The sequence below is a fragment of the Netta rufina genome (assembly GCF_964035555.1).
Source record: "Netta rufina genome assembly, chromosome: 11".
Classification (NCBI taxonomy): Eukaryota; Metazoa; Chordata; class Aves; order Anseriformes; family Anatidae; genus Netta; species Netta rufina.
In genome coordinates, this window is record NC_140134.1 from 15,882,178 (window position 1) to 15,908,065 (window position 25,888).

At 44.7% G+C, this 25,888-nt stretch overlaps 1 protein-coding gene across 1 annotated transcript in view; it reads right to left on the reverse strand.

Moving 5' to 3' along the window:
* The window catches only part of AKAP13 (A-kinase anchoring protein 13), a gene marked incomplete at its 5' end in the record, with an annotated part of 151,774 nt that extends 141,963 nt beyond the window's left edge, over positions 1–9,811 (reverse strand). The window contains one exon of the mRNA XM_084293544.1: positions 9,779–9,811. Within this exon, the coding sequence (XP_084149670.1) occupies positions 9,779–9,811 (33 nt within the window). The remainder of the gene's footprint in view (positions 1–9,778) is intronic.
* Between the last annotated feature and the right edge of the window lie 16,077 nt (positions 9,812–25,888).

Below are 25,888 nucleotides of genomic sequence, written 5' to 3' on the forward strand. Positions count from 1 at the left end.
TTCATTAAGGCTGCACTGAGCCAGCCCAGCTCCTCGTCCAGCATCAGCCACAAAGCCACGACTGAAGCACTGACTTGCACATGCAAAATAACCTTCTTCTGTCCAACATTTTCTCCCCCTGAAGGTGAGGAAGAATAGAGTCCAAAAATAAGTTTAGTTTAGCACACTGATGGATAAAAGATTGACACAGGGGACAAAGGATGGATACAGAAAAAAAAAAAGACCCTTTAACTAAGACTCTTCAGGTACGAGGAATATATGGGTAGAGACAGACACCTACAATAAACACAGCATCAACAAATAGTCCCCTACCTCGTGCTAAGGGGACAGAGGCAGCTGTGACAGACTGATACTTACAGATATTACACGAACTGCTGCTTCCAGGCTCATGCTGGCTCATGCAGATCCATTCTGAGTGCAACTTGTGCTGCTCACCTCCACTGTCTGCAGAGCCCACAGTGTTACAGATGATTTATCAGAGCGACCTCACAGCTACACCATGTCCCACGCCACTTCAGGTGTCTAAATCTGCAGTGGGGTTTGTTTGCAAAGAGATATATGGTGCAGGGAGACCAGGGAATGGATTTCCTACTCCAAACCACTGTGAGCAACACAAGCTCCAACAGAATTGGATACACTTAAAGAAGTCCATCATTAGCAGCCCATGTCCTTTGACAGAGCATGTCTACATCTCAAATCAATCAGCTCGGTGATGAATCTTTATTGAGTGTCAGAAGACTATTATGGGTATTACACACACGTTAATATGGGAGATCTCTGCAGACTGCCAACAGAAAATCCATCACAGTAACAGGATCTTGTTAGTGCTGAAGACGACACACAATTTATCTTTATGGATGTATCTTTATGACACATCACTTAGGCGCACAGAGCTGGGGAAGTTACTAGAACGGGTGGTTAAGAGCCAAACAAGGTGTATTATTGCTTCAGCACAGGGCTCCACAACCTCTGGAGCACTTCCATCACCTGCTTTTGTTCAGAGCATCCCGAGGGCCTCTGCAAGGTGCTGTGCTGGGCAGACAGCCTTCACTAAACTAACCAGCCAAGGGCACGTCTAATGGTTTTTAGCTCACAGAAGGACGTGATAAGAATTAACAATGACATTAACAACAAAAGGGCAAAAAGCAAAGTTAAGTTGAAAAATAGAAAGGATGAGAAAAGTGTCATTCAAAAGTTTGTTATATACTAGGGAAGAAAATCTAGGGAAGATCTACTCTGATAAGAAGAATAGCTGGGAACACAGTTTTATTGTGTGGTTGGAATTGGCAGTATAGTGAAGAAAACATTGATTTATTTTCATTTATTTGAGCAGTTTAATATTGGCCAGGTCATCCATTTAAAACACTGCATGCCTGCTGTCATGGCCTGGACTGCTGGAACAAGCAGCTATCGACAGCAACCCCAAATCCTAGTCACAGCAAGCCCCACAGAGCTCTGGTCCAGAGAAGAGGCATGAAGGGAGGAGCAGTGGAGGTCCACTTCTCATCTCAGCAAGTCTCCATAGCAGAATATCCCCCCTGGTACCATCCAGTTTCCACAGCAAGTGCTGATCTTACTCTTAAAGAGTTTTTCTCAGAAACCGTGGAAACTACTACAATTATTTCCTATAAAAACACACCCAAATTGATAGGAATGTCTTGTTCTGTCCTCTTTCTACAGCTTCTTCTGTTCTTCACTACACTGTAAGTGAACTGAACCACACGTTTTATTAACAACAGCTTGAGTGATTGATCCTGCTAATTACTCACATAGCAATAACAACAAAATTTGTAGAGCTTGGTAAAAAGAGCAGACAGCCTGAATGCATTCAGTGACTAAGAAACAGAAATCCAGCTATTCTCTTGGCATCAGGGAGTTGAAGAGAGTCACAATTCCTGGAAGATAAAGTACATATGATCCTGGAAGATAAAGTACATTTGATGACACATTATTTGAAACAATCTCCTATCACCGCAGTATTTTCACAAATAGTCTTGATGGGTTTTAAAGGGAAAAAAAAAAATCAGATTTGAACACTAACATTTGAAGGCATAAGATAGAAGGACAGCATTTTCCTTGTACTTCAGCATCCTCTACAGTACAGTAAGCCCTGAAAGAGACACAGCTCAGAGTGTGTTTTAGAGTGCTGAGTTTCCTGCCAGCTGCAAAATATCTGCTCTAGCCTCATAGCTACAGTACTTGGAGCTACTGTAATGCCTAAGACTCTCTTTAAAAAGTGACATAATTCTTTTTTTTTTTTTTTGCCATTAGGGAACAGCAACCATTACAACCATTGCCTTACTGAAAAAGAACCCCCCAACCACAACTGCTATGCAGAGCAAACTGTTGTAACACTGACAAGCGCTTTGAAACAGACAGAAATGCAGGCAGCCCTGCAGAAAGCAGCACTGAAAACATTTCCTGCAGCATAGCTGCCACTTGATGGCAGTGCATAGCATCGATCTTAGCAGAGAGCAATTAATCACAGTTTATTTCCCACTTATGCACAATATGGGATTGCAGGGGACGAGTGCTTGCAAGCGCACCGCATGCGGCACAACTTTGTGAACCAGGACGCTGCAGGTAGAGCAAAGGAGACCAGGAGCAGATGGGCTTTTCACAGGAGATTTGAGAGCTTAATTGAAAGCATCACGCCTTCATCAATTCAACATCTTCAAAAACACCCTCGTGTTAGCTTTGCTGACAAAATTGGCTCGAGCCTAACAGTTCCCAAAATGAATGCCCGCATTTTGTTACAGAAAATAAAGCAGGGACCTGCATCTTGACAGATAAGATAGGAAATCTGGTTGGTTGTCCTAAAGGTAATGTAAGAATATTTATAAGCTATATAAATACATTCCATTGAGGAACAGGAGTTACAAAGCATTTTCATCCTCTTAAACACCAAGTGCTGAGCTCCACTGATCAGGAGGGAAGGCACCGCAATCAGCCAGCACTGGGGTTGGGATGCAATCTCTCAGCATCTTTCCAGATATTAATCAGCTCATCAGATACTTCAAGACATAAAGAATCCTAAATTCAGAGCCTAAGAGGTATAATATACAGTGGGTTTTTGTTTGTTTTTGTTTTTTTAATTTTATTTTATTAAAACTCTTAGTGTGACGATACAAGGATTCCTTTTGCATGTTTGCACTGGGGCACAGTTTCAGAAAGCAGGTTGAACCAATCTAATAGCACCGCCAAAGAGGGGATTAATGCCTTCTCTTTCTACTTTCCCACCCTTTCCTTGTACCAGTTCTAGCATCTTTCTTCTGGAAGTCTTATTATTTGAAGATCACAAGCAGTGCTGCCGAGTAATGGTGACTGGAGGGCAGAACTTCAGACAGCAAGCTCTCTAGACTCCAAGCTAGGCCACTTACTGTGCACCAGCACATTCATATACACTGAACAGGATCACAGAAGCAAAGATCAAATGGACAATTATGGGAGGAGGGCTTGGAACCCAAATCACCAGCATTTTGATTTTGGCTAATAGCAAAAAAGTGCTGAGACGAGACCTCTGAGCTACAATTTAACCCAAGGCTCACCTTGAAGGAAGGCAGTGCTGATGGTCAGGCAGCCTCTTCTCAATTCTCCAGCTAAAACCGTCTGCAATAAATCCATAGGGGTCACCACTCAAAAGAAGTCCTACGCTAACGCGGAATGGATCTTGTGTGCTAGAGGATGCCTCATATAAAAGGAGCAAGCCAGCAGCCATGTGGTAACTCATCTGAGCCACAGTCTTTTTTGGGGTACCCAAGAGCAGCAGCTCATCACAATATGATGCCCAGCTCTGGTGGCAGGTGCTGATCCCATTTCAGCAGCGGGGGGACTTCTGTTGCATGATGCAGACCACAGTTTGGGAAGAGGAGAATGAAAAAAATGTGGATCAAGGACTTAAAAAACAAAATCTCAAGAAATGAGGACACAGTTTAGGGAGGATATGATTTTGCCTGCAGAATGAAAACAGAACCAGGAAAGACGCGACGTCCTCCTCTCCAAAGTCCATCTGATCGGGTGCCCCAACCAACTTTCTTAAAACCAAGTAGCAGGTTCTTCCACAAGGAACACAAGCAAATATTTTATTTGTAAAGGGTGCTCAGAGGCCTTCCACTCGTAATTCAAAGACACTTTGAAGGTGGGGCAGCAAACTACTTTGTCATTAAGAAGAACTCAAGGACCAACAAATAAAAGACAAGAGGCTTATCAGATCCTCTCACCGCAGCACTGAGCTGAACATCAAGGCTCATTCTCCTCCTGCATAAGGACCTCAAAAGAAAGTCAGACAAGGCTTCTGTATAGTGCTTTTCATGAGAAATTCCCACATTAAAAACACAATCGGCATATTCCACCTTTTCTGCTGGACTGATCTCATATTTGGGCATCGCAGTGGCTTTTGTGACCGTAGATGCCACTAAGAAAACAAAATCAGCATTAGTAGATTAACTAAAACATCGATGCCAACCTAATAGCAACGTTTTACTGTATTAGGACTACAAAGGTATTTCATTTTCTCCTTTTGCGCCTTTGGTAAAGATTTCTGAAGAAGATTAATTAACCAACTCATAACACTGCACAAGCCATACTTGGGACTGTCTCAGACATGATAACAACCTGACAGACACTCCTGTCACAAGCCTCAAAGCTGTGTCGTGCTTATTTTCTTTAATCCTTTAATATTTATTCAAAAGAGGGTTTTTCTTAAAACACAAACATCAGAGGTTATCACAATTACTCCTCCTGAGGAATACACACATAAAGGGCATTTCATTCTGGGTGAGATATACAAGTGAAAGAAATATATTCCTATTATAAGCATTACTCTTTTCTTCCCGTTCTAGATTAAAGGTGACACAATGGGTAACCTACAGCAATTCATTCATTAACAGAAGAGAGGAACTACTGTACCCAAACCCAGGTTACATTAAGAGAGGGTCAGTGCATTCTTGCCGAAGCTTTTGAAGTTCATACTTCATTAAGTTGCACGGCATTTTGGCGTGGAAGTGAGAGCTCTCATCTCTATCAAAACCCTCCCTGAGCAACTCGGCGGGTTGTGCAGCTCCCAGGTAGCAGTTTATAGGAGAGACTCAGTCTGCAGACCTGATTAAAGACCACAGTCAATGGGAGCACTTTTATCAATTAAGCGTTCACCCTCCCATACAATCTCTGGGTATGACACATTTGGCTTTGTCACCCCGAATAATGCGGACACACCTTAGACAAACCGTGCAGAGGAGGAGTGCTGTGATTTAGAGCGTTTGTTCCTTTTAATCAAAAAGGAAAAGGAACAAAAAATTGCAGTGATGCATCACCCTTCTCCAGCTGCTAATCTTTTCCATTTCACACCCACTGATCATTATCACTGAGAAAAAACACTCCTGTCTTAAAGACAGATCTAAGGTTGCAGTCTTGGTAGTAATCAAGAGAAGATGCCACTTAATGCTTCACGGCTCACCCCTACCTGTCACCTCCGTCCTGTTCCAGCACTCCCATACCCAGTCCTGCTCTCAGGTTATACTTCTAAAAAACAACGTTGATTTCAGAGTGGCAGAAGATGTGAATGGGTTAAAAAGGATGATCAAAAACATTAAAGTAACCCTACAGCCAGAGGCCAGTGAGGCTGCTGAGTACTTCTGAAGTACGACTACCAGGATATTGTATGCAACTGAACCGACCTTGGTCATTTACTCGTGTGCACTCTGTACTTACTGAAGTTTTGTTAGAAATAAGGACGCAGCTTGAGATCCTTGATCCTTCTGCAATTAAATCTCCTGCTGAATACTCTTCTGGCCTCTCAATTAATGCTAACATTTATAAAAAGATCAACACTTTACAAAACTCCTTTCCATTTTCTTGGATTTTAGCAACAGCAGTATTTAAGCTAAGTGATCGATGTAAGTTATTTAATTTATGAACAGAGAACTTCATTTACAAATCACAACAGTAAAAAGGCCACTTAAAAATAAGGCTCTATTACTCAGAGCAATGCTGAGCCCTTTTTTCCTGCCCACGTACTCCTTGATGACCTGAATATTCCAACAACGCACTGACAACAGCTAGGGAGCACTTTGCAACACTCAGGCTGAAACTTTGACTTGTGTTGGTAGACATACAACTTCCATAAGAGGGTGAAGATCAGAGAAGCCACTGCATGTATTTAACCCAAACAAACAAAACTCAGCTCCCAGCTTCCTGCCTGCCATTAACACAAGACTTCTGCAACCTTCCCATTCCACCCCAAACCCTGCCTGTGCATGCTCAGCCCTGCAGCTTTGAGACTTGGGGCTTTGAAATAATGTCACCCATTACACTGTGCTCTCAGCTGGGTTCCCTTATCAATAGGATGGTGCTGAAGCACAAGAGGGGTGTAGGTAAAGCCACCTTCAGACTGTAACCTGGTACCTAACATCAATACAGATGTTCCCAAATGCTGCCCCAGGAAGGCAGCCCAAGGACTGCCCAGCCACATGGACTATTTTGGTTTTTATTATTATTTTTTTTGCACATCCTGCAGTAAAATGCACTTGAAGAAATCAAAAGTATGTGAAAGATTTTCATAGAGCCCCTTTTCTACTGAATATCCACAGTTACACCATAGACTATGCAAAATATGATCGATACAATTACACACGGGGAAAAAAACATCCAGGAGAGCCCCAGCACAGAAAGCAGAGACACTCACCCCAGCCAAGTGACAGTTACTTGTCAGAACCTCGACCCATGCCAGTGAAAGAGCCAGGAGATAAAGCTTGGTCCTGTTACAGCCTGCCCTGTGCTTTGCTGATTATGGACTGGAGACCACCTCTCGATTAAACTCAAGTTTGTACCACAAAACTTAGGGCCACTGCTTTAACAGGGTGAATTCAACCCTTCATCACAGCTACGTGAACCCGTGAACCACAGCAGACCTTTCTGAGGAGTTCCCAGCTCTGCTACCCCAATTCTTCAGAACCCCACTGACGGCAGCAGCTGAGATTAGAGCCCATCAAGGCGCTTCAGGAAGAAAGAAGTGGGTTTGGGCATCTTCATTTCAGATCCATGCTACAACATCAGGACTTGTCCTTTGTAAAAACTGTGTGTTGGGAGCCACATAGCTCAGATGGCTCCTTGACCCTGCCATCAAGCACCTCGCGCCGTGTTATATCGAGGAACGCCTCGCTGCCCTATCTCTCCTGGCACGAGCTCCTCCACCTCGTGACTGTACTGCTGGCACGGCAGGCACAGCACCAAGCCCAGCCCCTGTGTCAGCTCAGATGTGGAAGTACCCTCCTCTCCCTCACGCGCAACATTTCGGTTCCAAGTATATTGGGCATCTTGGGTTCCCAGAACATCGTTCAGAATTGGGAGGCACGAATCTGGGCAATTTGCCGATCATCAGATAGGATGAAATGTGCTCTATCTGATAGGCTTCCAAGAACTGACCCAGAGACAGTGTTTTTCCACTTTCTCCTCCCAAAAGTAATGCTGCTATTACCAAATGATGCAACATTTCTGTAAGACAGATTCTTGTATCGTTTCTGCTCGCTGGTCAAAGTCTTCACTTTGCAGAGAACTTTCAGGATGAAATTCATGCAAGATAAAGAAAATAAATAAATAAAATCAAGTAATCTTGAATCTAAGCTATCGGTTTAAAAGTGGAAGAGGATAAAGGATGCACTGCATGGCCCCAGGCACAAAAGGGTAAAACTTGAGGGAAGTGATTTACCGAAAAGCAGGCAAATGTAGGGAGACCCCCGGACATGTTTGTATGGCTTGCTATTTCCCGTCATTTATTTCACAGAGATGAAATTCATGGGACACTGTTCTCAGCTTTTTGAAAGCAAGCTGAAGGAGGAGCCTGTACAAGGAAAGCAGAGTCAGCATCGCTTTGAACAAGGAACGCAGTGAGGGTCTGCTGTTCACCTATCAATGGCCAGCCCACAAGACTGTTGTGTCTGCCTTCTGAAACAGGAAAGTACCAGGAAGATATATTTTTTCCTTTATGTTCTGCTCACATCTAACAGCTCCCTCAGATGAGCTGAGCTGCCAATTAGTACCGCCAGGGAAACGGAAGCTGATCTTAAAATGTACAGAACATCTACACTGAAAGCAAACAGGAAGGCTAAACAATTTGTTTTCCAAGGTCATTCAGTTTTTCTTTTTATATTTTTTTTTCCTTTTCCTTAAGCTGCCAGAACTTGTTTGTTTTGAAAGGGATCTGATCTGCATATACACCCGGTCACTGGAGGAAGGGGGGAAGAGAAGAGGGACTCCACGTAGTAATGAAGTTGTCATGAATTTATTCCCATTGCAAAGGAACAGACTCCTGAGAGTCATACAATCATTGTTTTCCACTTTGACCTTAGCCAAGTCCTCCTCACCGTCACGTGGGGAAGAGAACTTTTAAATCTGCCACTGAAGTATTACACGCTGAATGCAAAACCACACAAAACGGTGGGAAAATAAACTAAGTCAGAAGATAAGACTGGGAAAACAAAGCCTCCAGATTAGGTAATCATGCACTGTTCAAAAGACGTAAGAATAATTTTATCCTGCTTTCTGCCATTCATACATTTCTTCTGTGGCATCTACAGCAGGTAGTTGCACATAAGTTTCATCCCTTTTTATTAGGCCCCAAGTTTAGATTAGGTTTCTTCAAAGTCGCCCTGTATTCAGTATGTTTGTAATTTAACACATTTCGGGCTGAATTGAGTTTCACAATAATACAGAACACGGTGGTCTACTCCAGGAAGGCCAGTTTGCCAAAGTCAGATCAATCTGTATAACATTAATCTTGATGCAAGTACAATACCTAGTACAGTAGGTAGAAAATACACTCTAATACAATGTAGTACAAACTTTCAGCTGGTAATTAGACGGAATTTGAAAGCTTCCATGAAATTAAAGGTCAACAAATGACACTTTCTAAGCCACAGCTCAACTACCTGACCTAGCAGTCTCCCACTCCTACCCCTCAGAGCTCTATTTGCAAGCAATTTTTCCACCAAATTTTCCACCTCGGACCCAGCTCTACCCGTATCAGCAAGGTCCGTGGGCAGGACCACAAACCTTAAACAGCTTCACCGGCAAACCCTGTTCAGTGCGCGGCAAGGCACTGCAGAAAGTAAATGGTTACAGCCCTGGCTGGCAGCTTTGGCACAAGTTTCACACACATGCATACACCCCCACAAATTCAGGTCTAGTTTGACAGTCCCCATATTCTGCAACAAAGCTGCTATTCAGGAGCGAGAGGAAGCTTGTTCCCTATTAACTCAGCCATCGAGGTTACGAGCTTGCAGGAGGCTGACGTAAGCCATGCCCTGCTGCAGGAGTCACAGCACAGCTCAGCTCTTCGCTGCTTCCAGTTGCTCCCTGCCACGTTTAAAACTCTGAGCAGAAAAATATCAGCACAGTGGGCGAGTGCTGCACACTGGGATGTCCTATTTTCCACTCAGGCAGTTTCCTCTTATGGCCTCTTAACGCATCGAGTCATTCACTCCAGTCATCATTAGGGAAGAAAACAAGAAAAAGAAAAATAGGAGGGGGATTCCTGCACTATGCAGGCTACATGACAGCACTACGTGTCGGAAAGCTTCCTTAAAATTGGCTCCTTGAAAGACAGAGGGGCTCTGTAACTTACCTGGGGGTTATCACCGGGCATTTGCAGTGCAACTGAACAAACACAAGCAAGGTCTTCGGGGAGCAAAGCGTAAATGAGCAGAATGGCCAGCAATGGCCGGGGGAAGCATTTTATGGGAACAGGAGGAAAGGGGAAAAAACATTGAAACTTTGTACTCACATATAATGGAGCTTGCTGTGGATTAAGTTTCATGACCTCAGAACACTGAAACAAAAAAGAAAAGGAAAATTTAAGGCTTTTCTTTGTAAAATTTTAAGTACTTCTCCATAAGCTGCAGAACGTTAAACTTCCAACGCAGTATTAGTGCCCACCCATTATTGTTCCTAATAGCCACTTTCAATTTCATATTTTCTCTCTTTCAGACCATTGAGGTTCTGTTACTTTTTTTTTTTTTTTTTTCCCCATTTATGCTGACATCAAAGACAATTCCAAAATGATTTGCAGGGCAAAGCGCTCCTCATCTGAACCACTGGCCTTGATGGCACTGGAGATACTCCGAGTCACACTGCCTTCCCCTTCGCAGCCCTCTCCGTTCACCCCTCCTCCAAGCATCGCTGCTTTTGATGACAATTGCCAGTCTTTAATTGCACATCTGTCAATATATCCCCCCATTTCCCACCCAAGAATGTCTGTAAGGATTTTTTAGTTCTTCCAGCTGTGGAGAAGTCCAACTTTCCCCAAATTCATTTGGTGCCCTTTCCCACCGCGCCCCAAACTGGACTGTGTTTGAGAAGTATCTCAAAACAACATACAAATCAAACCAGCAAAAACATTTCTTAAAAAATCGATGGAAAACATACAAAATAGACAATGCTTGTGATTTTGCATTACAATTTTTCAGTCCAAAAACTACTGTTACTCATCCTAACAAAGTAATTTTAGTCCAGAAATTTTCTTCTTCCAGGTCTGCTCCTGGAATTTCAGTGTAACCCCAGGCAAGTTGCCTGTATCGAGCTCTGAATCAGTTCAACCAGCATTTCACTTCCATTAGTTTCTCCAGTCTAGCAGCAAATATTTTCCCTAAGTGAAAGTTTTCATTTAAAGCATTCTTTAAGCAGTTCGGGATCTTAAGATGAAAGAATGCAAAAAGATTTAAAATGGATTTTTTGTTGCTGCTCTTGTCTGCAGTACTAGTACTGCTCTGCAAGTACTTCACCCCCCTTCCAAGGAGACAAAATACCACTCTGCTTTTCCACACGAAAACACAGGATCTTGTTCATACTTTACTCCCGTCCAAATCCCGCAGTTTGCCTTTAGTGAGACAGAAATCAAACCACAGAAGTTTTCTTAGCTGATTCCAGCCATTCTCGCTCCCTCACACGCTCTCCTTATTTTGCAGAGAAGCATTTTTGCACTGGTTATGCCGAAACATCCGAGCTACCTGCCAAGCCTGCTCACAGAAACATCCCACCTCTGCAGCAGGCCCTACATCACCACCAGCAGAGAAGAACATTTTTCAAGTTTCTAAATCTATTGTGTTCATACCTATTTTCAACCTCAGAAGTCTCTTCCAACAACCAAAATGTCTTAAAACGGTTACACTTGGTGGTTTTCCCTGCCTTTATGCTTTTACAAAGAATTACTTGCTTGTGAAAACAGGGGACCGATAGCATTTGGGCAGGTGAGCTCCAAAAGTAGCTTCTGTCTGCCTTACAACACGCTCCTGCTATTCCAGTCCTACTGAGCTCTCACCTAAATAAATAAATAAATAATAAAATAAAATATATCACACAAGCCCTGTCTATCTGCCTCAGCACCTACCTGAACCTCCTTCTCCTATTCAGGTTCCCCTGGTTCAAGATGACCGGGTTTAAAGCATTATCTGCCAAGGGCTTTTTATTGTGTCTTACAGAGATTAAACTACAGTTGAAAAAACTCCCTTTTAAGCCCACCTCATGGTTGGATTATTTTATTTATTTATTTTACAAAGTCTCATTGCAACAAACCAGTTCCCTTCACAAAGCAAAATTAAAAGCCCTGCAATCCGGCTCAGCAATCTGGTAGCACTTGGATATGATGTTTAAAAATGCATTGCTGCAAGAGAAGCAGAGCAGTTCTGTCTCGTCTGAGAATGCTTAAAGGGAGTTATTACAAAGCATCGTTTTCTCACCATTTCTTTTCAAGTCTTGACAAGTACACGAACAACTTTTCTTTTTGCTGATAAAAGATATAGCGTGATATACCTTCAAAGTCAACACATCTAAATTTTTGCATTTATAACAACTTTTAGGATTACTCTTTATCCCTGAAATTCAGCCACAACTCTACGCTAGCAATATTACCACTGGCCTTCAATACAGATAAGATGCAAGTTAAAGGCTGTCGCATGAAAAATTCAGGAAAACAGAACGCGACAGGCCTGTATTTGCCCAGGACACCACAGGCAAGTTGCATGTTCTCCTCCTCAAGCTCCTCTCCATTTCCAATAATTAGTTTTACTACATTTTCATCAGCCATTTTAGTTTCTCAGAAGTTTGCTCAGAGGAAAGGAAGTTATTCTAATGTACTCAAATACATTCCTCCTCCCTTCCTTAGCTAACCGCGTTACCTCTTCCACATCAAGGTCACAGGTACGTTATTGTCACGACACAAAACACCTCAGTTGATTTGCAAGTTACATCTACACTCGCTCAAACCCCAAATTAACACTCTCAGCGAGGTCACACCTCGCTTTTGACTACAGCTGCTTGCTTTGCTGAGACAAACCCATGGGGAACGCGCCAGCTTCTCACACCCTGCACAGGAGTCCCACCACCACCCCATCCGTCCTGCCCCGTGTGTTTGCTCTATCCACTCATCGAATCAAGGCTTTCAAAGAAGTCCAACCCACAGCCTCAGGAAATAGGCAGGAAGGCTGTAAGTGCAAACCTGGGGCATGCACTGAACCCCAACACGCCCGCTGAGAGCAGCATTCAGCGTTCCCACTGCTCGTCCCCTCCCTGACACAGGTTTGAGAAGCAGGAGAGCTGTTGACAGAAGCAATCAGGTAGCTGAGCTAGACTTTTCTTCTCCTTTCTCGCTGACTGCTTCACAGGTGCTTTAGCCTGCCCTTTCTCAGCAAGGCCGAGCATGGACCTGTGATACACCAGAACTGATGCTTCTGGCTTGATGTCGGGGTTGCAGTGCCATAGGATCGATCAGCAGCGAGCCTCCTCCCTGCTCTCACAGCTTTTGTTCGAGGTGCCACACTCCAGCACCTACTGCTGATGCTCTTCACACCTTTACACACAGGAGGAACCACAGCTCGTGTGCTCCATCACAAGGTCTGCCCTGCCAGCTTCACCCAAGGTGAGATGCTGATGCAGTGTACATCATGCCTGATACAATCAAGCCATTTATGCTGAAATTCCCAACTTGCAAACACTGCTCAGCCTCCTTCGATGAAGTTTTTCCATCAGATCACTTTTACAGGGCAGACAACATGAGCATTAATAAGAATTAAGAAGAATATTCCTTTTAAGATCATCGGTGAACACCAGAAAAGAATTTTAGCTCAAGCAGATTGAATCAAAGGCACCAAAAGAAGGGTATCCCATCGACAGTGAGTTTGGTTTCCGTGATTCAAGAAATGAAGGGAGTTGCATCCACCCTCTCCGCCACCCGACAGAAAGGCATGTGGTACTGCTCTGTCACCTTCCTGGCAGACACCTGGCTGCAGCTGAGCAGAGACGGAAATGGGAAAGGGGAGAAGAGCACGTGCAGGTCAGGAGAGGATGAGCTGGTGTCCCAGACTCCCACTCAGTAACCTTGTTTTGTGGGAGAGATGGTTTTGGTTGAAATGAAAGCATATCAAGTCACGAAGTCCAAAAGAAGTAAAGAGCCGATGCCTAAGGAAGTGAGAATACTGTCACCTCTCATCACAAAAAAAGGGGAAACCCAGGAAATACTCGGGAAAAGGGGAAAACCAGGAAAAATAAAAGGGGAAATAAAGGGGGGAAAAAATAAAAGGGGAAACCCAGGAAAAACCCCTGGAAATACTTCCTGCAGAAAGATTTTTCCCCTCTTATCCCACTAGTTGGCCTTCACATCAGTAACTTCTAATAAAATGATTTAATACTTCATAATATATATGTCAGTCCCATTTTTCAAAGGATGCAAACTTAGTTTGCAAGGAGACAAGCAGGTTTGGAAGATATTTTATCATGTTAGGAAGTGCTTTGGCAAAATCATGAGAAAAACTGAGTGAGAGATAAGTCTGAAAGACTACTTTCTGTCACCAAAGAAGTACGTTGAGCTTTCTGGACAAGTGAACTTTCCCAGCCAGTGGGTAGGCAAGCAGTCTCTGAAAAAGCTTAATATGATAAGGAAAATTAAAACAAAAAAAGGACCAGAGTTACTAAACCAAGATTCATAAGCACCCTAACCTAACCAATGAATAAGTTGGACTACTTTAAGTACGAAATAGATTTTTTTTTTTATTTTTTTTTAAAGCAAGGCTCTTTGGTGTCAAAAGCTGAAAAGTTATAAAATGTTTTCTTCTACATTAATTGGAGGAATACATCCTTTGAGTTGATGCCCGCCTGTGCCCCAGAAAGCAATTCCTATCTTTTTGGCCTGGTAGCACACTTGCTCTATCAGATAACATTGCCTGCAGAGAGAATACCTGGCCTTGCTGCAAGATAGGGATTCGGGTTGCACAGGAACTGTTTTGGAAGCCAAGCTAGCAAGAAAAGGCAAACGTGAACCCCACCTCCACCTTTGTTTTAAAGGTCTTCAGCCCGCTAGGGTTTGTGTTGTAATGAAAAAGAAAAATCACACCTATTCTGCCTTTTCCATCACCAAGACAAGCTCATTTTCTGCAGGCAGGGCACACGCAGCCTGCAGAGCGAACACGCTGACGTATTCTACCAGAAACAATTGTTGCATGTACACAACCTAAAAGGCTATTTACCACGGCAGAAAGAAAATGACAATGCCAGTCACGGCCAGCTTGGAAGGGCTCAGCTTCCTCCCCAAACACGATTTGTTACGGTGCTGGAGCAGGCAGACAATGCGATTACTCTAAATGCTGTCTCTTGAGAAAGCCTCCAAAGCTGCGACCGCACGAAGAGCCAAACCAGTTCACGTGAGCAATGGGCATTTTGGCGTCGGGCTCCCCACAGTGGGGGAAAAGCTCTGAGCATCCTTTGTGCAGCTCCCACCCAGCATAAGCCCTGCTCTGGATACCCTCGTGGCAGAGCCAGCTTCACTTTCTGTCAGCAGACTGTCACCTGGGGGGAATAAAACCATCTGAACTGCTCTGATCCTGCCAAATCTCCAGCAGACAATGTGGTCGCAGTGCCCAGAACATAGCAGGCACCCACTCAAATACATCTCATTGCACCCAGAGAGCATCCTCTCAGCTGTGTATCACATAACTGGCTTATGAAAATGTAACTGGAGAGAAGTATCTCCGTCACGTACTCATCACAAAGATGGATTTCACTCACCGCCTCCAGCACTGACACATCCCACAGCCCCCACCCCACGGCTGCCCAGCACCCAGGCTTACCGCATCGTCCCACGGGACTACATGGAGATCCTCGATGTCAACAAAAGGAAAGGCTTCCCATAAATCCACTCACTGAAACATTTATAGAAAGCGAACAAAAGGAATTCATCTGACAACAAACTCACCCTTTTCTCCTGCCTGTATGATTAATTATCTATGGGCACATTCAGATGTCCCCAGATGTTGAGATCTTTTTTTTCCAGTAGCAGTTGCCTTTATACTCATGTGCCTTTTCCCAAACAGCTGAACCTTTGGGATTTCAATGTCCATGAGGTTTCTGACAGGCTTTAGGGCCATGCAGACGCTTATCTTGCAGGGGTTCTGGAATTCTATTCCTTTTTTCCCCTTAGGATACCACAATGAAATCCCTTGTGTTTGCAAATTTTGAAGTAGGACATGAAATACAAGTCCAGGTTCAAGCTCATAAAAGCAACAGTGGTTTTAGGCATTACAAAGAACTGCACAGGTCAGTAAAACCGAACGGTATTGAAGCCTTCTCAGAACGGGAAGGATGCCTTTCTGCTCTGTTAAGCATTAAAGAACAAATACAGTGAGTGCTCTTGAAGCCTCTGGTAGAGAAATTCCATGTTATTTTGCACAAAATAAAATGGAAGAGGACAAACTACTGTGCTTGGTCTCTCTGGATATGGTAACATCTGACAGGGGGTGATCAGAGGCACTGAAACCATTCGGTGTCCCTGTGGGATCCCACCTCTCCCCTCTCCTCTCCTTTATGCACCATGCACATGACTAAATACACTTCAGTGTTAAGTGTCTGAGTTCTTCAAGCTTTTGAAGTTCTGTTTTAAGCTTCTTTTTAAGGTAAACTTCAGTTTTAGATACAGTTCGAGTTTAAGTTTTGCTAAATCTTACCTTTATCTAAATACTTTAAAAAACAAATCTTATTTTAGCATTTGATTTTAGAAACAATGATCTGTATTTGCAAAGCTTCAACCACACGCTCCCAGCTGTACAAAAACAGCCCCAGCCATAAAGAGCTTGTGGTTGCGGGTAGGAGAGGACAGCCAAAAAACACACGGAGAATCTGATGAAGTTACAGATCTCATGGAAGGCATTTGAATAGATAAGCAGAAATGCAGAGAAAGCAGGATGACTTTCCAGTTGTAACGGGCACTGCACCACAGCGTTGGCCAGGCTGAGAGTCAGAGGAGGAGAATTTTTTTCCGAACTGTAACAGAATCTGCATCACGCAAAAACAGCTCTGTAACGCTGCAGTGTGAGGATGCCAGTCCTTGTAAGGACTAAACTTTGTGATTTCAGGGGTCTAGAGGAACACTGCCCCGGGTACCCCAAAGCACATATACCCCACAGATATCAGAGCAGCCCTAGGTGTGCAAATCAGCTAGAAGAAAGCCAGCTATCAGCAGACTTTGGCACTGCAATGCTACCATCGACAGACATACACATGGTGGGGTAACCTACACTAAAATGTCTTACAAGCACTCCTCAGATCCTCCCTCTTTAGAGGAACAACCCAAACTGCAAAAGAGTTTAAAGAAACTCGGGGATTACACTAACTATTCAGCTGGACCCATTTGGATCCGGTCAGTGCTTGCTGGCACCACGGGCAGTCCTGCCACTGATGTGAATGGGCTGAGTGAGGACCGAGGAGCACCCCACCTCAGGGCCCTGACTTCATCCTACGGGGCCACAACACAAAAATAAAAGCAAGCTTCCAAAACCGTAACCTCAGTCAGCAAGGCACCGCGTCCTCATGCGCACTCCCACACGCTACGGTTTTACAAAACGTTAATTTATGAAGTGCTTAGAAATATCAGGAGGATTGGGTTTCGGGCCCCCAAGTGCTCCTGGTGTAAACTCCAGCAGATAAACAGAGACAGGAGGAAACAGCAAGTGTGGGGCAGGCTGAAAGACAAGCTGGCCATGTGCAGATGAGTTCCTGATGGAGCCTTGAATTTCACACAAAGAACTAAAACACCAATGTCTTGTACAACATTAATTTTACTTGCATTGCCTTGTCTAGTATTTTGCTGGTTATCTTCCTGCAAAGTTCAGATCTCCAATAATTTACTCTCACCTGGTGGCACTGGGTGAAACCCTGGGTTGTTTGCCCACCTAGTCCCGTTAGCTTCATTCACACTGAAGGGATACCAGAAATCGCTATTCATAAAATGACCAACGTTTCTAAATGATGTATTAATGCCCTCTAATGTGCAAGCCGACAACAACAACAAAAAAATTGAAGGCAAAACCTACATTTGGTTTAGTCAGAGAAATAAACCAATAACCCAGTTCTTCAACTGTACACAGGGAGAAATTTGTATAAATAGAGCAGCTGCAACTGCAGTGACTAAAATAAACCTTAAGACAAGAGATGAATGTATGTGCTTCCGGGCATTATGTTACCAAACGCAGAACGACATTCCCTGTAGATATACCAAGGCATAATTTTACATAGTTGGTCAGAAATGGGAGGGTGGAGGAGTTAGGCAAGTAACCCATCCAAAGGTTCCTTTGCAAGCACACAGGTAAGCGAAACCACCAGCAAAAGCCATTGACTGTGGAAAGGAGAAGAGGTGAGGAAATGAGAAACCTCTCCTCAAAGGTGTAGCAGCCCTGAAGTTCCCAGCGCACGGCAGCACGGCGTGTACTATCGCAGCTGAGCAGGAAAGTGGTGAGCTTAAAAAAAATATCCCAGATATTTGTATACAATTATCTGAATTCATGTAACTTGCTGAAGATTATGTTTTGTCACTAAATTGATTGCTTATTAAAAATAAATCGCTCGTGCAGCATTTCCACAGGTGATGCTGCTTCCCAGCTGCATCCTGTCTGCAAACAAAACCATATGTTGCCACTCAATTACAAATACAGAGGAGTTTCTCTTGGCTGTGAGCGATGGAAAGGAGGTTTAAACACATTTTGTGTCGGCCTGGCTCTTCTGTCCCTCACCTCCCAAGGACCAGAGGCAGCCCTGCAAGTCACCCTCTGGAAAACCAGGTGGATGCAGTTGGTTTTAACAGCACAAAACATAAACGAAACTTTCTGATGCCCTCCTTCCCAGCAAAAGAGTGAAAAAGAACTACAAAATCAGCCCATTTTATTATTATTATCATTATTAAGTTTTGAATGTTGTTGGAGAGCTCAGCACTGTGGCCTTCGCATGCACCAGCCCAACAAACAGAAGCACAAGAGTTGCTACAGCAACAGCTTAATAACTGCGTGCAGAGCTCGCTGGAACGAAAGCTAACAGAGCGTCACTGATTTAATTGACTGATGATTTAATAAAACGCTCTGGATATAGATTAACTCGCTTTGCTTAATGTAGCTCAGCTTCCTGGTGGCAGGAACGGACCCGTGCTGTTAATGGGCTGAAGCCTGGTCTGGACCATGGGGCTGTGGTTTCGGGTCACCCACCTCCCAGCAACGTGATTTCCTGCTCCCCAGTTTTTCCAGTTATCTTCCTCCAAATAACAAAGCTCCACACAAAGCTAAGGAGGTTGTACAGACATAATTACACATCCACACACACACACATATATATATGTATGTATCTCAGATCAAGCTTTTTCAATGCTATTCCCACTCCCCTACCTAGCTCTGTCAACCCTTTCTTGCTCCAGGGACGAACACCTGGCCAAAAACTTGGGGTTTCAGGACTACATCTCTTCTTTTGCACCACTGGTATCTCACAATTGTCAAAAATCATTGAATGGGTTACTTGATTCCTCCCCAAACCCTGGAAGCAGATCAAGTAGTGCGGGGTTAATCAAAGCAGCGGCATCCCCCGTGCCCAGCAGAGGAAGGCAGCAAGCTCTCCCAGATGCACATCTGGATTCTTCACTGCCACCACTCGACAGAAAACCCCCACAAAACTCAAATCACTGTGGTTATCACCCTCCAGTCCATATGCTCAATTTCAAATAAATGAAGATACTGTAGAAGCTGAAACAACAGAGTAAAAGGATTATTAGCTAGCTCTAATTATACAAACTGATCTCATCCTCTTGTCATAAGCCTCTTTCCTGTGTCCGGAATCTATTTGTGCACCATGAAGACCAGCCTTTGGTAAACGTACAAGGGTCATCAGCACAGGGCGATTAATTTCACATTTTACAATACACACACGCTGTCAAACAATTCACTTGTAATAAGATACAACCCTGCCTTCGCTTGTCAATTTTTACTTTAAAATACTACTAAAGGCAAACAATAATTAAGATACCAATTCCTAATCCAAACAGCATTTAAAAAGTAGCTACCGTGTTGCTGTAATAAAATAAAAAACCACAGGCCCCATCTTCAGCTCAAGTAGCTACATCCTAATAAAGTTAAGACCTAACAGTTGACTTGAATTAAAGTGCAGCATGTACGCAAAAGCACACGTATGTTTATACTCAAATTAAGTCCTACAACAGGTTCTGGGGCAGCTGTTTCACGTAGGCATGAAACATTGAGCCCAGGCTCAAATATTAACTGCCAGAAATCCTTAGCAGATCTTCTCGATGCCCCTTCATCTGAGTAAAACCTAGCTGATACCTTTTAATGCACTGCGTAGCTTGAATACACATTTCAGGAATGAATTCTAAGGAAGTCCTCAAAGATAAACCACGTTTGTAAGAGCCGTTATTGACTTTGGGTGCTTAGCTTCTTGAAAAGCCCCAGTTCTCAACGGAAAAGTAAATCCAGCATTGTCTGCAGAAATGGGGTCCAGCCCCAGGTGTGCCAAGCTAGGCAGGCAAAACAGAAGCACGAAGACTGCAGTTGGTTACCTCTGGAAATGGAGATGTGCTTTACAGCACCTACAGTGCCTCCAGCTGCACAGCACCAGGTAAAATGTGATGGGAAGGGAAGAGCAGGATTCGGGGAGGATTTTACGCAAGGGTATAAAATGGATGAGCCTGATGGACAGCTGTCATTAGCACTGAAACGCCTGCAGTGGGAGAGCCTTTAGCCATCGATCCCTGAACTCCTGGCTATAGGATGTGGCCTTACACTAACTTTCTCCACCTTACTGTCCTCCAGACTCTCAGTGCTGTGCTATTTTAAGAACTGCACTGAGCAACGATCATTTCGATATTACCCTGTATGGTTTGTAGCACGGAAAAACAAAAAACAAGTGCTAGAGATGAGCGATAAGACCTCCTCCTCTGTGCTCTGCAAGGCACGGCACTGGTACTGTGCTCCCAAAAACACAGGCCTGGAGTGGAAAACAATTCATGAGGCCCAAAGCACCAGGCATATTTTTATGATGACAAATGAGAAGCATTTCCTAGCATGTGCAAACCAGGTCATTAGCCAGTACATATTTTAGTGAGTGCACACACCAACCTTAAATGCCAAAGCCAGAGGTAGAGTTGGAAAAACTGGCATCAAGAGCAAGATCCAAAAGATGTCTCTGCTCTCGTTTTGGTCAGAGTTTCTGTACCCAACTTTTGAATGCACTTTACCTTTCTGAGGAATACATGACATGCTTTTCCATCTAAGCTCCCTTTTCAAATGCTCCAGCTCTCAGCATCACAGACATACTCAGAAAACGAGTGTTCGGTCTTTTTTGCCAAAAGAAGCCTCACCAGAAACCCCAGGTTTCCTGCTCGAGCCCCTGTGCTCACCCCACTCCCTGCTATACAGCACAAAAACATCTGCCCCTGCAAGATTAAGAACTGTTTCTTCTTAAGTGCTCTTTTTCTTTCAACTAATGCAATTATAGGAAAAATATCATCCTCTAACAAATACTTTATTTAGGTAGCCACAGAATACAGTTGTTTTACTGGAGCATCCCATCTGTGGCATTAAAGTCATGAAAAACGCACATCATTCATCAACTCCTAGCAAGTGCTACCCACTCAAAAACAGATTCTACCCAATTTCACTACCTCACCTGCGTTCGAGCGTTTCTGCAACTAGCCCACAAGCAATAAAGCAAGCTTTGCAATCTGTCCAGCTTCGCACCTGAAACCATTTCTTCCGGCAGCCTTTACAAAGCAGTCTTTCAGGCTGGCCCCTGAGGAGCCGAATGGGTTAAGCGCCCACAGGTCCCAGCCGCACCAGTAAATCATTTATTACCCCAGCTCAGGGACAAGCAGCTATGCAGAACCGAGAGCCCACGCTGCGCAGCTGTTCGCCAGCCAGGCAGCTCCACGCAATTATGTTGTAACGCAGGATTAAATTTGGGGAGTGGAAATACATCCCTTTATTACTGGTTTGCTTTTTGGCTTTTGGTTCTTTTTGTTTGTTGTTGTGTGTTTTTTTTTTCCTCTTCATGTTACGCCTGTTTTAAATATTACAGAGTTCATTAACGCGAAGTTCATTAAGCACCAATCACTGTATGACTGAAATGAAAAGACAATCATTACAAGCACAATTATGGAAATACTTGACCAGCAGGCAAATTAAAAAGAAAAAAAGGAAAGGCTACGAGGAATAAGGAAAGCCACTCCTAAACTCAAGCACAACTTTTTCCAGGTCCTTCAGAGGAAGCACACCCGAAAGCAGCCACGATGCAGAGGCTGTTCCCAGGAGGCCAGGTGAGCAGCGCCTGCTGCCTGCACCCAGGGACCGCTGCTGCTGGGCATGGCAGAAATCAGCCCTGGGAAGGGTCTGGCACCTTCCCTTGCAGCAAGCGCTGTTCATCCCAAGCTCCCGTGCTCCAGAAATGAACAACAAGCTAAGAAACTAATGGCTAATCAAACCACAAGTTGCTCTTCTTGTGCAGCAACCAGTGTAGTGTATTCCTCCTCTAACCATGCCCCAGCACTTTCAGCTAGCGAGCAGCTGAGCTGATGATGGACTTGGGGACCTGCCCTCCGCCAGCCACGTCCTCACAGGAATTATTTCCCAGCAAAGTACATTTCATTCATAACTTTGCCAAAGATTTATTTTTTTTTTCTTTTCTTGAGATCTGAAAATAGGTATGACTCCCCTGCCGAACCCACTGAAGAAAACAAACCAAAATAATCACAGTAAGAACTTGTCCCCCTAGAGTAACAGCAGTTTATGGTTAATCCGCCCAGCTGCTGCAAGAGCTCAGCAACGCCAAATGACTTGGACCCCGCGCTGCTAAACACGCTGCTTTCAAAGCCCCAGTCTTCCTGGTCTCCGCCATGGAAAATGTGAGATGCTGCAGAAGGTAAACAGGTTAGACACAGCGGGAGGAGAAAACAACTCCCATGCAGTGCTTTTCCTCCCTCCCTTCCTCCCTCGAGAGAGCCCAAGCACCCATTTCCAAAGAAGACTCTCGCAGTTTCTTTGCTTCAGGCTAGCAGCTTTTGCCAATTCTAGGCTTTTTGGAGAGAATGGGTGTAACTGCATGAGTCAGAGCAGCTCCTGACAGTCCTGCAGCAACTGTGTGTTAACTTTTAGGTCAGATCCATGCCCTGATCTGGTTCACCGCACCGTGAAGCCCTTGGAACTGAAAAACAAGCTCTGGACACCCGGAATGGTGCAGGACAGGGCGTGGGGCAGGGGGCACAGCACCAGCAAGGAGCCGTCCTCCCGGGGAAGCCAGCCCTGTGGAGCTGAGCTCCCATCCGGACCAGCCCCCAGGAAAATCCTCAGGCTGTGAATGCCACAACCGCCTGTCCGCCCTCAGGACATGCACTCAGTGCCTTGAAATAACAGGGAAGAGCAGCTGGTGCCCTAAGCGTTAAGTGCGATTTTATACCATGGCGTAGGCTCGATGGAAAGGGCGAGACCCTGCAGAACTGCTGCGAGTTCACTTGTGAGAGCACAATTCTTCACATAATCCTTCAGCACTCTTCATACCATTCTATTTATTTATTTTCTAGATTGTGGTTTTGTTTTTCTTGCTTCTTCTGAAAAAAAAATTATTTTATGGCAAAATAATTTGTCGAGCATCCCCTCTTGCTATGAAGCAGGTAAGCTAGGCAAACCCATTCTCCAAAACACCTCGCCTCAGTGCTCACTTATACGCGAGAGCTGCCAAAACATTTGTCCTTACTTGAACTGCATGAAGCAGTACCGTCACTCCAAGATGTCCTTCAGGGCCTTCCCCCAGCAAGCACAGGGCAGGACACGAGGTTCAGCTCCTGCAAAAGAGGAAGAAGGAGTCAGTGGGTCTGGGAAGGTGTGGGGAGCAGTGAGGCTGCTGGGGAGCCTGGTTTGAGCACCCAGACCAGCCCTGTAACGCTTAGGCTGATGGGGATGGAAGCCACAAAATCATTTGGGTTGGAAAAGACCTCTGTCATCAAGTCCGACTGTTAACCTAGCACTGCCAAGTCTACCACGAAACCATGTCCCTAAGCACCACATCCACGCATCTTCTGAATACCTCCAGGGATGGTGACTCAACCGCTTCCCTGTTCCAGTGCTTCACAACCCTTTCAGAGAAGATATTTTTCCTAATATCCAACCTAAACCTCCCCTGGTGCAACTTGAGGCCATTTCCTCTTGTCCTATCACTTGTTGCTTGGGAGAAGAGCCCGATCCCCACCCCGATACAACCTCCTTTGAGGCAGTTGTAGGGTGCGATAAGGCCTCCCCTGAGCCTCCTCTCCAGGCTCAACAACCCCAGCTCCCTCAGCTGCTCCCTCCTGTGAACCCTCTTTATCACAAGATTTTTTTGCATTTTGGAACAGGCAAAAGCACCAAATGCAGGCGATAGCTGGCAGACGGCTGACAGATGAAGCCCGAAATCTAGCAACAAGCCTCTGCCAAACCCTTATGGGCTGCCTACACTTTTCCACAGGCAGATTTCCTGCTCTGAGGCAAAGTCTTCCCCTTGCTCCAGCCCCAGGGCTGAGCCTGGTCTATGGAGCACACCTGGAAAGAGCAGTCAGAGTGGATTGAATGGCAAGAGGAGAAAAAGCACAGGTTGTGATTTTGTTTATTAAATAAACACTGTGTGGGAGATTGCATTACCTAAATCAAAGCTATCGGGGCACCTCAGGCCATCGTTTGGTTACCACACTGGGAAGGGTTGAGGATAGGCACCCATCACCCCAACGCAAGCGCGCTGCACCGCCTGCTCCTGTTGGACCAGCCGGAGGAGACGCTGCCCCTACGCTGCCTGGTTGGGAAAGCATCTGTAATCAGGGAATCTCGCAGCCTGATCCAACCTGCCGAGTTCAAAGCGCAATTACAAGCGCATCAGGAACAATGGCAGAGCTGGTTACTGGCTGGGGAATCAATTGTGTTCGGTGAATTGGCTGGGGAAGGTACAACACTGGGAGATGATGCATTGCAAAACAAACCTCCTTCATTCATCCATCACAAGCACAGCAGAAACTGAACGCTGCAGTGTCGGTTGGACACCTGTGCTCTGAGAGCTGGTACTGAAACTTTTCTGTTTTCTGCTGGCAGGCTCCTGCTGGGGAATGGGGAGAGCATTTGGTGAGGCGCTGCAGGGCGCTGCGTGCATAAAAGGCGTTTTACCACAAATATACACTTCAGCACAGAGCATTTCAAATTGGAAAAAGAACAAAGTTTACCCTCTTGTTCCTCTTAAAGCATCAAGGAAAAGAAAGAAAAAGAAGGAGCCCATGACTGTGCAACAACAACTTAATTCTGGTGTCACACATTTCTAAATTATATTTTTGTGGCAAACAACTGCAGCAGCAAGAACTGCCTGAATTCTTCAATCCCAGGCACAGGAAGCAAACCTTCTTTGGATTCATTAACCTGTAAAAATCACCCCCCCAGTCACAAACCAACAGCCTGGAACTTCCCTCCAGCATTCCTGCAGTGTTACTGGCAGGACCGCATGTTAAAGCACGGTTATGGTTTGATAAAGCAATGATTAACCACGTTAAGTAAGCAACATTAACCCAAGGCTCCTACTAGCGAGCCCGTGTTGATCTGAGAGGTTGGTGATCAACACCTCTCTCCAAGGCACACACTACAGCAACACGGTGGTTTCACTCGTTTGGGAGACCGATAACTTGGCTTTCGATACCATACAACTCTCGGGCAGAGAAAGGAGGGTTTATTGCTACTCCCGTGAGCTGGCAAGCAGCATGGGCATAGATAATGCTGGTAAAGTACCCAGTGAGTCTGCTGTGAATCACTGCGAGCTTTTCATCATATCCATTAAGGAATGAGGGTGTGTATACAGAGACGCACATGCAAAACTCACTTAGATGTTTGTGACTTGGAAAGTATTAGCAAGTGGAGAAAATCAACTGGTTTCCCAATGCAAAAGCAGCAACACCGACCGTAACATCCTTACAGGTTGTTGTTTTGTTTGCTTTTATTCTGGACGATTTCTTAGATTAGTACAGAGAGACGCAAAGAATGTTAAAAAGTCTTATGATACACTTTCAGTTCCGTATGTGAACTGCACAATCAGTAAAGCTGTCCAAATCAAACAATCCTTTCCTTACAGGTTTCTCCTCCCCATGGAAATGCTATGGGATAGCTCCTGCATGTGTAAGCACACTTTTAAAAAGAAAAGGTAACTCATGTGAAAATGGGCAATTACATATGTAATTTTTTTTTCAATAAAAAAGCTCTTTTCCCAAAAATAGAGCCTGGCAGCTTAGAGGTGATGAGCATCTTTACAGGCAGAGGAGTCACACTTCAGCAGGTGCTCTCTGCACATTTCTAAGTGAACCGAATGACCGCGACTGCAAACAGTGAGAGCCGGAGTCATCCCGTGTTTAAATCACACCAGAGCAGTCAGCTGGGAAGGGAGAGGGCAGAAAAGAGCAGAGCAAAGGTGGGCAGAAGCAGCCAGCAAGGCCCTCGTGAAGGCAGGTGCTCAGCAGGAACCAAAGCATCCAGACCTCGGGGGCAGTTGCTCACAGCTGGCTCTCTGCAGAGCCCAGCCAAGCGAGCAG